This window comes from Leptinotarsa decemlineata, unplaced genomic scaffold (assembly GCF_025532065.1).
Source record: "Leptinotarsa decemlineata unplaced genomic scaffold, Ldec_3_MD MMD2_tig00026314_RagTag_RagTag, whole genome shotgun sequence".
Classification (NCBI taxonomy): Eukaryota; Metazoa; Arthropoda; class Insecta; order Coleoptera; family Chrysomelidae; genus Leptinotarsa; species Leptinotarsa decemlineata.
The window spans coordinates 11,997,852-12,011,391 of record NW_027412684.1 but is presented as its reverse complement, the minus strand read 5'-3'; the positions used below and the strand labels follow the sequence as shown (position 1 = coordinate 12,011,391).

Genomic DNA, 13,540 nt, shown 5'->3' with positions numbered 1-13,540 from the left:
TTATTAAAGTGAATATGAAAGTTACAAAAAATACTCCAACACTTTGAAAAGTTTCGACAGCTGAAAATTAAAATGATGAGCAATTGTGACCTATATGTTTCAATTATGTTTATGATTTCTTCCCTTGGTGTTTTTTTCAAAAAGATTTTTAGTTGTTTTCTGAAATTATGAAAATTTGTTTCATTTTGCATTCTTCTGGCAGAGATTTTAATAATTTGAGTTCTAAGTAACAAGAGTTCTTCCGTCTTATTGACTTTTTTGCACAAGGCAATAAAATCGCCTGTTTGTTTCGTGTGAAATAGTTATGACAGGAGTATTTCAGACTAGATTTGTTCTTATATTCATAAAGTACAACTCTCTAGGATCAGATATTTCTGACTCGGCATATAAAAGGTCACTAGGGTAGTCAAAGATTTGATCATAACACACATCTGAATTTCTCTCTCAAACACATGTGTGGAAGCGTTCTTGAGATACTTCTAGAGCATTGAGGTAAGTTTTGAAAACTCCACCTTAACCAATTATTCAATAATTTATAGTGGATTCTACCAAACTCTCATAGAGTGTGATCCTTTGCTGTGTGTCGGAGATGTTGGTAACTTTTTTGAATTCACAAAGACAAAAACGAAGTTTTTAATTTTTTATTATTATGTATTGAAGTGTTAATTTAAAGCAACCAGTTATTTTTGGGAAAACTTCTACCTTCTTTCGGCTCGAAAGAAGGTAGAAGAAAATATCTTATAGATAGGTAGTTTTTGTGATTCACGGAACAGTTGTGTAGCCCAAAATTAGATGGAAATATAAGTTGATAACCAAATCAGTATAGTTGCTATTTATTTATTTCCTCAATATTCTAAGAATATTTTTGGCAGTTGGAGTTTTTTTCTTAGTTACACATTCCATTTTCAGTTGAAACTTTCTGAAGAGCTCATATCCGCCATCTGAGTCTATGAAATTCTTCAGAACGTTCAACAGAATCCCATGTTCTATTATTTCGATAAAGACTGTTCTAGTTCACCATAAAATCAAATGGTGAAGGGTTAATAGAAATAATAGAGAAGAATCTATTTGAGAAATCGAATTATTATCTGAATGGCCTACTGACGTGTTTCGCAGACTATTTCCAACGATTGGAAACATTCGGTCGAGCACCACCTGTGGTAAAACGTAGGAATTGAAATGAACGAAACTGCGTGGGTATGTGTGAAAATGCGAACATCAGAGAGATTTCAATTTGGATAAATACTATATTACCGTCTCTTTTCCAAATCGCGCTATAAAATCGGATACTGGTTTCGATCTAAACTCAGAGTTTGGCCGTAAACTTCGCGATCAAGGCTGTGAAGATATAATTTCGTATCAGGTTATACATGCCAAACATGTTGAGAGAATGTTCAGAATTTTGGAATATTTTCAGAAGAAAGTTCAATGGTAGGTAATGAAATGTTTTTATGGAGATTGTCATTTTTTGTTGATTCCAACATGAGCCAGAAGACGGATAAGAAAGGGTTGATTATTATAAAACTGAGTGTGTGTTCAGTTGAAAAAAAGCATATAATAATAATAATAGCTTTATTGTGCATGAATTACACACAAAAGGTAGGGGTTAGCCAATGGTTATCTTCCACCCCTCCTGCTAATTAATACAAATAACATTTATGAGCAATAAGGTAATTACCTAATATAATTCATATTTCTTCAGCGGCAAAATTAAAAGAAAGAATATGATAAATACATCTCAGTTTGCAGAAAAGTAAAGGAAAACACTACACTACAATATATTACTCCATGCTGGCCAACAAAGTTGATTTCAAATGATGTTTCACTTCATATAAAGATGAATTCAGGAGAGGAATTATCCTGTTCAAAAATAACGGTGCCAGATAGGAAATGCATCCTTCGTATTTAGATGTAACATGGCTTGGAATGTTGTAATTATTGAACCTGGTATTGATGCTACGGATATTAGAACGACGTACCATAAGCTCTAATAAATATTGGGGTATTTTGTTTTTGATGAGTTTAAAAAGAAATATTGTGATCAGATATTCCATTCTACACTTTATGTTTAATTCTCTAAATCCTATCAGAAAAGGAGTAATGTGCTATCTATAAGGTACACAGCAAACAAAACGCATACAAGAATTTTGAATGCGTTGCAACTTTTGTCGATTATATTTCGGTAGAAAATGTGGATAGATGTGGGATTTGACTAGTTTAAGTTTCATTTGGGTTGATAGTTGATATTTAAATTTTTGAAGTAATTTCAGTTTGAAGAACGCTATTTTAAATATATTTTGGACATGGTCATTGAAGTTCAAGTTTTGATCGATAATCAATCCGAGATTTTTCGTTGAGTCAACCCATTCAACGTCCGTTTGATTCATTCTGAGACTATGTTGTTTGATCTGATAAGTCTATCTCTGAGGGCCTAAGCAGATTGCAACAGTTTTGTCTGGGTTGATACGCAAGCCATGTTTTTCAGAATAAACTTGAGTGTTTTGAAGATCTTCGTTGATAATGCTCACATGGTTTTCTATATCAGTCAAATCGCAAGGTGAATATAATTGAAAATCGTCGGCATATAGGTGAACTTGACAAAAGTTTGAACATGATGAAAAATCAAGAATGAAAATTACAAATAATAAGGGCCCAAGAATACTACCTTGGGGTACTCCAGAAATAGTCTCTTTGCGGGTATATTCGGGGATCGGTATATTCGGGGATATTAAAAAATATTATTTACCTTTTATGTTAAATACGCTTAATATATTTCGCATTTCAAAGCATTGAAATTGCATTAGACTCTGCTTGTATTAATCTGTATCTGTAGAGTAGGGAGGGTGAGTGTAGACCCAAAGCACTTAGGCCACATGTGACCCATTGTACATCCTACCGAGGAGTTGTCCTCCTAGGTCATTGTCCATCCTGTCTTTTCCAAGGAGATGGACGGGTCACTAGGAGACATCTCCTTTATATTAGCAGGTGTAGGTCAAGACTCGCTGAACTCACACTCTCTTTGGAATGTGCAGTGACATTACTGTCGTTGTGCGGCTTCTTCAACCTTCTTTTGGTACCCTCCGTGGAGGTGCACAAGTGAAGGAGCTTTCCTGCAGGGGCAGCCGGTTTCTTGCCTTTATTCAAGGCGGAGCTCTTGGCACACCACGCAGGAAGTGCTCTTGCTTTTGGAGGTGGAGTGGGGGAGGAGAAGGTGCACCTATAGTTGCTCTTTCGCTCTGTTTCTCCATTTGGCCTCGGCGCCGCAAATGCGATCACGCCTTGGCCTTTGTTTTGTGTTTTTTTTGCGGCATCAACTGCAAGGTTATTAGCTGCGGACTTGTTGTTTGTTTTTCAAATTTTATCTATTACATTTGCGGCTTTCAAAAATGCCATCAAGTTGCTCAACGTTGGTCTATCATCACATAGAATCTCTTCCACTGCCCCTGTTATATTATGTTGTCTCCTGCTTTCTTCATATTCTGGACATTTTACAAGTATATGATGTACCGTTAGTACTGTTTGGCATGTAGCATATAGAGGTTGTTGTTCTCCTAGGAGCAAGTAAAGGTGTGTTATTTTTGTATGGCCGATTCGCAGACGCGTGAGAACCACTTGTTCTTTCCTGGTCAATTTCAGTGGTGAGATTAGCTTATTCACACTTGGTTTCGAGTAATTCAGTTTTGCATCAGTTTCATTCCAAAGAGTCTGCCAGTCAGATAGATCTTTGGTTTTAATAAAATTCTTCAGATCTTCTGAGTGGAGTGGTACATCTTCATACTCGTTAGAGTTAGCAATCATTCTAGCTGCCTTATCCACATCCTCGTTGTTATTTATGCCACAATAACTAGGCCCCCACATGAGGCTGACAGTTCTACCGCTTTCCTTCATATTGGCCTTTGTATTACATCACGGGGTGATCTGCTATGTCCAGCCTCATTCCAAGCGCTAGATTGGGGTGGACATTCATCTTCATGCCACCGCTTCAGATTGAGTTGAGTACCTATGTCCAGCCTCGGGATTAGTTTTGGTTTTTGTTGTTCCTGTTTAGTATTTGTTTCAGTCATGTGTGTTCTCACGAGTAGCAAGTGTTGGTCACCTCTGGCAGAGCCCCGCATCACCAGAGGTAGGCTGATTACAATGAGGTTTCGCCCAGTTTCCTCGGGGGTTTGTTCGTAACCGCATATCACACTGCGGCCATTCAGCTGTCAGTACGATTCTTTATACCTTAGCTTGGGTAGGCTAGTCCACGGTGGCATGTTTTGCAAAGACTTTTGGGGAGTTTTAGTTCCCCTCACCCTACTTATTTCTGCCACTGTTCAGGAGCCACATTGGCTTTCTGGACAGGGCCTCCAGTCCCCTGGCCGTTCCCCTATCCGCCACCTGGAGACGCGCCCAATAGGTAGGCCAACCCACTGGGACTCTACTTGTATTGAAAATTTCATAAACTTGGAACTACCAACCTGCTTTGAATTTTTTCCTATGGAAATTTCTGTAGTTCAAAATTCTTGGTCAAGTTTTGACCAATATGTTGGCTATTTGAGGACCCTGTTCCTCATTTAGACTTTCATGAGTACGAGTGTTTTATCTCCAAATGGATGAATAGTGATAAAATATGGGTTGTTTAAAATGAACAACTTTTTCACTAACTGCAGATAATGTAGTTGCTTTCTGAGGTATTGCTGGAAGATATTCAGTTCTATACTTTTTTGAAGTTTCCATCGAGAATTCTAGTTGGACTGGTATCTACAGGAATGAAGCCATGGATAGTTTATAATCCAATTATCAATAATTCACTATTTGGTTAGAACATACGGTGAGTCTATAATACAAAACCAAGAATTCAAGAGGCTATTGACCCTAGCACAAAGTCCAACACATAAAATACAAAATCAACTCGAACCTATCTATTTCACCCTCACGATGAAACGGATAAGACAACAGGTATTTGATCTGAGTTAAGATAAGGTCAATACCAGCATCACAAAAACCACAGAGAGCTAAAAATATTCCTAGGATCAGTGTTGATATATCATGTGAATTCGGCAGATCGTACATGCTGAATCAGAATGATTGTTGAAGAGGAACAATCATCTAGGAGGAACCTGAAAGTCAGAATAGGTGAAGCATATCTAGATTTACCAATACAACATCCGGTGGCCAGGAATTGAAGTCATACCTAGGAGAGGTACTGGTTGAAACTGACGTTCTAAGAATTTTCTGGTGCGTTGGATAATCTCATACTCAATCAAGTCAATGTGGAGAATTGATAAGTATGGAATCTTCGAGGTTTCATTGATGAATTTGTCGGACCGTCATAGTATGGATACTTAAAGAATTAGAACTATACCCCTTACTGAAAACCTTGAACATCATGATACATTACATAAAATTCACGCTTTTTGAGCAACTAAGTTCCATTCCACGTTTCAAGACTTGAAGTGAATCAACAACTACTGGAAAACATATGTTTTCAGAAAATGAGGTCACAGAGAACAGTTATCAAAAATTCCACTATCATCAATACAACAATAGGTATTGCAACACCAAATGATTCTGTAGCAACCAGAATAGCCCACAACGAATAGAATAATTGAAGAAACAGAAGCAACAAGAGCCCTGAGATAACTGATATAATAGTTAACCAGAATAAAACAAGAGCCCAGATGCTACCTAACAGAGAGAATATCAAAACCTCACTGTCAATGTACCAATCCAACTGTTGGAAAGTGTATGATAACTTCAGTACAGAATCAAATTCTGTATCATATTCGCACATATAGTTTGTACCAACCTCAAGAAAATTCAGCTAATGAAAGTTAACACCACTCTGAGAGCTGCATTCATGGAGTTTTATTTGGGTGCAGCAAGTCGTAGGTGGATGAAGTTAACAGGATGTTGTAACTCTAGATTGTCTAGCACTAGAACAATCATCTATTAGTCAGCAGAAATTCAAGAATAGTTGAGCAACACATCAGGTTGTCCGAAGTTGAAATTACTCTGATAGAAAAACTGGTTTGCGAGAGAAGTCCACAGAAACTTCTTGGATATAGAATAAGCATATATTCGATCGGCATAGAAATCCAAGATAAATGGACACCCGTATTTGAACAAAGAAAGACTTTTGAGTCTGTGTATAATCAGCTGAACACGATTGTGGATCATAGAAAAATCAAGTCAAATTTTTCAACAATACATAATAATCAAAAGTCATCACATGTTATAAACCTGAAAGCTTCAATACAAGCTCATATCCTCTTATTTACTATTGAACAAGGGAACAAGAGAACAAGGAAACCTGTTAACCCCCGTATCACCCTATCGAGCCGTATCCCCGGAAGTCAGCAGATAGCGTTGACGGATCGCTTCTTGACATGTTGTGTCCAGAAAATACTAAATGGTGTGTATGAAAGACTTTCCTCAATGGTCGCTCGGAAGCATTGTGACTTGCACCACCTGTAGTAAGGGTAGAAACGCGAAACCCTGCGCGCGCTGATGCGGGGCGTGTGGAAAGCCGAAGGGTCGATCGGAGAGTCAGTTTAGTTGTCGCGCAATGCTTCTATCGAGTATATAACCGCGAAGATGCGGTCCGCGATCGCATAGTATCGCTTATCGTACTCTATATCGGGTGATAGAGGCTCTACAGGTATCGCTCACGCTATTCGTTCGTCGAGTAACGCGGGACTGGGACCATCAATCACGACAGGAATTAATAAAGTTGAATTAATGGATCGACTGAGGAGTGCGAACATTCGTCGCGTAAAATCGTTAAAAACAATAAAGGAAATTACGGTTTTAATTGACTTACGTCAGCGCTCGCGGTATCTACCTTGTCATTAAGTAAATCCGGAGGAAACGCTTTGATAGCAAAAACGATTCTTTTTTTTTCTCTCCGGCGTAATGTAGCACACAATCGTACGGGTAGCATCACACACTCTGACACTTTTTTGAGGCGCAACAAGTCAGTGCAGTGCGTCTTTTATTTTGAGAGAACATGTATTAGAAGGCAGTAACGATGGATTATGCTAGCTCTGTCTGCTGCAGCTTGGCCTTTCTGCTCTATTATAACACGCTGGACGCCGGATTCGTCTATGATGACCGGTGAGTGGGTTGGATTGCGATAAACTGTTCAAACTTTTACAGAGATCTTTAATGAAAAAAAATTATACATACTTCTTCAACTCCATCATGGGTTGAATTATTCAACAACATAATAATGCTAAACTATTCAAATTGAAAAAGGGACCTATGTTGGTTTGCTTCACCATCAGATGAACTGCAAATCATCTGCAGAATGTTTTTCTATGAAAAACCCATCAATGAACTGATTTTGAAAAATGATAAATTTCAAATTATGGTATTCGACGAGCTCTATCAGAATATGTTGACAGATATGAATTATTATCATTTTCGAAGCTTACTATGACCTGAAAAATGGGTCGAAATTTCGAGAAGGACCATAAGGCCCTTTTATCGGAAAAGCGGATACCCCATTCAATTTGGGCATATTTCGAACATCTGGATTCCAAGTTCCAGCCCAATATCTCAGACAGGATGTTGGTTATATGATGACAAATTTCCAAATCCATGATTTTTTACTGACCCTGTATGAGAATCTATGAACTTTCCAGAAAAGATGAAGTGATCATTCAATGAAATAATACTTTGCATTGTCATCTACGAAGTTACATAGGTTGAAATCATTTCATGAAGTTGTCTTTAGTTTAATTAAAATCAACAAATCAAAAGTTGAAACGTGTTTTTAATTTTTGAACAACAAATTACCGACAACAGACATAAATTAAATGATGAATGGAAGAGTTTTCTCATATATTCAAGTTTTCAATATAGTCTCCTTCAAGCTCTATACATTTTTCATAACGTCTTCTCAAATTCTGACGGGTCTGCCTTAATTGGTCTGGTGTTATTTCACCACACTTTTGCCTTATCCTTACCTTCAATTCGTTCAAGTTTCGTAGTCTATTTCTATAAACACTTTTTTTCAAATATCCCCACAGGAAAAAATCTAATGGAGTCTGGTCTGGTGATCGAGGGGGCCAACAAATAAAACGGTTGTGTCTTCCAACCCATCTTCCTTGAATTTTTTCATCAAGATATTGCCGCACATTCGGTGCCTCCATTCCACATTGTGGAATGGAGGCACCGTCAGCTGAAATATAAAATTTTCTGCTTTTTTCAATGCTTAGTTTTTTCATAAAATACACGAATTTTGTTGTCAAAAATTATAAAATCCTCCACCGTTTAGTGGGTTTTCCTACCCATACATTGATTTTTTATGAATATCGTCTCTTTCAGTGTGGATTCTCCCTTGCTCAGTATCTGGAATTTTGAGTGTACACTATACCGTTGGTGGTAAATGTCGCCTCATCGATGAAGAGAATATTGACCAGAAAGTTATTATTATTCAACTATTCACCTTGGCAGAATAAACAGAATTCCAACCTTCGTTCCTCATCGCATCTTTCAGTGTGCATGATTTTCGATTTGAAGCAAATAACTTTATTTTTTGTCGAACATATACGTTGTTATATATAATAACGTGTAAATCTCGTAAAATCTGCCGCAAGCTATTTTTTGGGTTTTATTGAACATACTCTGAAAATTGTTCGTCTATCTCTTTATTCCATCTTTTCTCGGTGCATGTGTTTTATTTACTCTCCCAGCTCTATTGAATAACGTATTGATTCTGGAGACGCACAATCTCAATTCTTTCGACTAAGTTGAAATTTACCATTTTGAAAACTCGCGAAACCCTAATATAACTCTATTCACCAAATACTCGTGGAAAGCTTTTGAGGATACCTGACTCAAAATTATAAAGCCTGCTGTGAAAACAGTGCCTGACTTATTGATCTAATCATATATTCATATGAAACGAAATGAAATCATGAGAAATTTGCCAAAATCTGTCACCGGGTCGAGACAAATGTTTGAAAAAAGCATATAGAGGGGTATTGTCACAATCGTTGACATGTTCAAGTTTGTTATGTTTGAAAAAAGCATATAGGGGGGTATTGTCACAATTGTTGATATGTTCCGTTTGTTATACAGGGTCAGTCAAAAAATCATGAATTTGGAATTTGTTATCATAACTAACACACTGTTGCGGTTTGAAAATTGTTTTAAATAAATACCCTGAAAAAATTAAGGCCAGTAAGACTTGCGCTATGATTATTCAGAAAAACCACTCTGCCTCTGGCAGTGTACTGAGTATCTTGATTTACAAACCGTTGAATAGTCTAGTGACTCATTTCTAGAATCGTTTGTTGACTAACAAATTGTCTTGGCAAAACATTTGTTTCTTGCCATAGTTCCTGATGAAATGAAATTCTTCTTCAAGGCTTTAAATGGAGTTTTTCCGTTGTAAAAATATAAATGAATGTTTATTAAAACAACGATAAAAATAAAATAAAAACAGCAATAAAAATCAATTGGCGCTCCGGGGCGACTTCATGGATTCCAATGGCGCATTTGCTTTTTTAGCTGCAGGAAAACCCGGAAAACCCTGCTGCACCACATCGTCTGAATATCTTGATCTAACAGTGTCCTGTCTCTTATAAAACAAAATGTAGGGTGTCTCCAGAGGCTCCAATAAATTCAAGACATCGCCAGAACAGTTAGTGACACGACTATCGTCAAACTTAAACCAGTCCGTTTCGTCTTTGACCAAGGCGTAATACTGACCAAATTCAACGCCAGAACCACAGTCAACAATGACTGCATGAATATTATGATAGTGGTCTGCTAGGTTGAAATGTTCATCTATTTCGAACCTTCCAAAGAGTTTCTTGCTTCCGTTAGAGGTTGAGTCTTGTTTGAAAATCATCAGTGTTATTATTAGATTGACTGGTGCCTCAGCTATACTTGTTTCCTCATAACAGTCAGTTAGTTTGGCGCATGTTTGACAATACAGTCGATCATCACCTGTTAAAAATTCCATTTTCAGATGATTTAACAAAATTATAACAACAAAAATGGAGACAACTCAATTTTGAAGCCTGCTGTGAAAAACAGTGCCTGACTTATTGATCTAATCATATGAATATGCCGTATGAAATGAAATCATTAGAATTTTGCCAAAATCTGTCACCGGGTTGAGACAAATGTTTGAAAAAAGCATATAGAGGGGTATTGTCACAATTGTTGATATGTTCAGTTTGTTATGAATTCAAAAATCATCAGACGTGATGGATAAGAAAACAATATTGCAAACAAAATATTCAAGCCTCACGCAACATAATCACATAAAACACACGAATGTTTCGCTTGTGTTGTGTTGGTCTTGAATATTTTGTTTGCTACAGTTTTTTCATGTATCTTACCCGTATGATGATTTTCAAATTTGGTTATTATTTTCACATGAAAAAACTCATTTTTAAGCCCTGACGAAGATTTTCATTAAATTCTAAACTTTGACGTGAAGCAATTGTTTTTTTAAGATAATTTGATCCTGTTAGCTCACAAACCATTCTAGAAATTCATTTATGTTGTTCATACCCCAAAATAAATCAGATGAATTTGATTTGCAAAAACTTATGGAAGATACAAATGAGCGCATAAATGTTCTTTAGTTCGTTGTTGTTGTCACAAATATCTTGTCTAGTAATTTCAACAATACCATCAGCGGGTTTTTTGGTGGTCTGCTTCAAGAGCAGTTATAGTTCTAGTCGTGCTCAATGTATATATATGACATAGAAACGAATACAATGTGGTACGAATGATTGTTTCTCGATAAAAATTGAGTTGCTTTGAATTTCTGAAGATAAATGTAAATTAACGCATCAGAGTGTGTAAATTCTCCACGAACAATTACAAGAAAGACAAATTTTTTCCCAATGGATGGTGGAATTTTAAAATATTTCGAGCAAATACGATGATTATCTGCTAAAAACTGTGTGAATGGAATGTAGCCTATTTGAGGCAAAATTTATTTGCACTTTTCGAAAAACAAACTCTCACGTTGGATTATACTAGCTCGGTCCACTGCAGTTTGACATTCCTCCTCTATTATAAAAGTATGGATGCCGGTTTTGTTCATGTTAACAGACTGCGGAGTTTTACGTGAGACAATTGGTCTGAAACAAAATGATTCAGATAACTCACTGACAAACCTCACGTTACCAAAGAGATCTTGAATGGAAAATCTCATCATTATGTTTGAATGATGACACAAGAAGTTCGGTTTTGGGAGCAATTCAAACACGATACAAGCGATATTAGTTTCAATTGTAACATATATCTGTGACTTGGATATATCGAAAACTTTTCTGCAACTATAATTAGTTTAATATGTGTGATTGATAACTTGTTGACTTTATGGTAATTCATGATCACTTGAATGAATTGATCACTTCAAGAATCAAACCACAAGATAAATGAACAGTTGAGGTTCTGTTCATTTATCTTGTGGTTTGATTCTTGAAGTGATCAATTCATTCAAGTGATCATGAATTATCATGAAGTAAACAAGTTATCAATCACACATATTAAACTAATTATAGTCCTACACATATGTAATGAAGGAAGAAAAATGAATTTGTTGGAGGCCATCAAAATTGATAAATCAAATAAAAACCAGAAACATATACCCCTAAATGAACTACTCGATTTATGTAGGTCTCCTCTCTTGAATTTATGAGTTTAACAACTCCTAGAATTTTCAGCGTGGAATTTTAAAAGTTTGCATCTTGGTTCGCCCAACTACGTGTCTCTCAAATACCTGTTCTTGCAGCATACCTGAAAAGTCTAATATAACCGGTATCTCAAACTTCAGATTTCAGTTTTATACTTGATAATGGGGTCAAACCCGAAAGCGATCGTATAAATAAAATCTACCAGTGGTATTTAGACAAAAGTGTTTCTTATTAATTTCATTTAAGTGATTAGGAATCACACGTTGATAGGTAGGACGTCGTTAATTCTTAGCTCGTTTCGAATTGTGAGGTTTGTAGTTCGTAGGGATGCGACAGCTGGTTAACGGAAACACAGATTTTTTTAAACAGATTTGGCAAATAGGCAAATTGTTGGAATTAATAGGTGCCAATTCCACATATGGAGGATAAAATTGAAATCTTGTCAACATTGTTTTTGCATACGTTGATAGCATAGCAGTAATGATTTCATATTATGAACACGCCTGGACAAGAGTTTTGTAAACTGTTCAGTGGAAATATTATAATATAAAGTGATAACACTTTGGAATCGTCTTCAATCTAACTCAAAAATACATTTACTTCTTCTGCAAATTTGGCTGAATTGCTTTCTTTCTATTTCAAATATCAACATACATATAACACTTTAACAGTACGGATGTATGGAAGTATATAAACCAGTGTATCTGTCTTGTGATGGACAAAGAAAAAAATTGAGACATTCGATTCACAGATTTTATAGTATCAGATATATTCAAAAAAATAGTCACCATTTCAAATAATTATTCGGCTGAAATAGTGACTGAATTGAATTTCACTGCATGCAATCTGTGAAAAAATCAAATGCTATTCCACCAATCAGCTTTACGAAAAAATTGAAATATTGAATATAAGAAGTCTTCAGATCTATCAGTGATTGACCTTGAATATTATACAACAAAGTTGACCACATCACTACCAGTTATCTCAAAAACTATCTAAAATTTGACATTATTTTGTTCACTGTTTGTACATATATCTAGATTACCAAAATTCTTGAGGTGTAGAAAGTCACTTAGTATTTCCATCAAGAGAAGTCGTTTCATCTTGGTTTCTTGACGTGTTTTGACAAGACGAAACATTGGGTCACGTTGGTCGAGATTGACAAGACAATACAATCCTCTTGCGGCAAATGAGGACAAGAGAAGTTGAGAGACAATATCATGAAAAAGCACATTCATTATGCCCAGCTCGTAAAAAGCAATTTTTCTCGATATCGAATAAAAAATAATGATTATATTTTGACTGGTTACTACGAATTATGAAAATCATGGTCGTTCTCTCGTCAAGAGTAGTCGAAACAAGAGAATGCCTTCTCTCATTGGAAGAGATACTATTCTTGCCAAGTCAAGAGACACATTTTGTCTTAGGTATCCTTGCCAACTCAAGAGAGAAAGTTCCCTTCAGTCAGTAAAGACGAGTCGGAATGAGGTATTTTCTTGTCTCATTTGTGACAAAATGCCAGTTGCACAGTTTTTCTTGAGGAAAACATACATTTCTCGATGGCTCTCTCGATGAATTATGCTTGATAACTTGGCCCACTGCAGCTTGGCCTTCCTGCTCTATTATAACACGTTGGATGCCGGATTTGTCCATGATGACCGCTGAGTGGGTTGGATTGCGACAAATTGGCTTGATTTGAATAATTTCCGTCCTGCTGTCGAGCGAACGATGATCTGTAGTCTAGGCTGACAAACAGGTCAGTATCCTTATGAATATATAGCGGAGATGATCGCATCAGAGAGGGATTGATTTGTAACAAGTGAGTAAACGGTCTGGATTCTACTTATTCCCGTAAAACTCTGATGATTGCCTATAATATACAACCCATG

General features: G+C 36.4%; 1 protein-coding gene across 1 annotated transcript in view; it reads left to right on the top strand.

Annotated features, from left to right (window-relative positions):
• Window positions 1-6,564: 6,564 nt before the first annotated feature.
• Window positions 6,565-13,540, top strand: part of LOC111502825 (protein O-mannosyl-transferase Tmtc2) — a 653,196-nt gene continuing 646,220 nt past the window's right edge. The window contains exon 1 of the mRNA XM_074181669.1: window positions 6,565-7,098. Coding sequence (XP_074037770.1) covers window positions 7,013-7,098 — 86 coding nt within the window. The 5' untranslated portion in view covers window positions 6,565-7,012. The remainder of the gene's footprint in view (window positions 7,099-13,540) is intronic.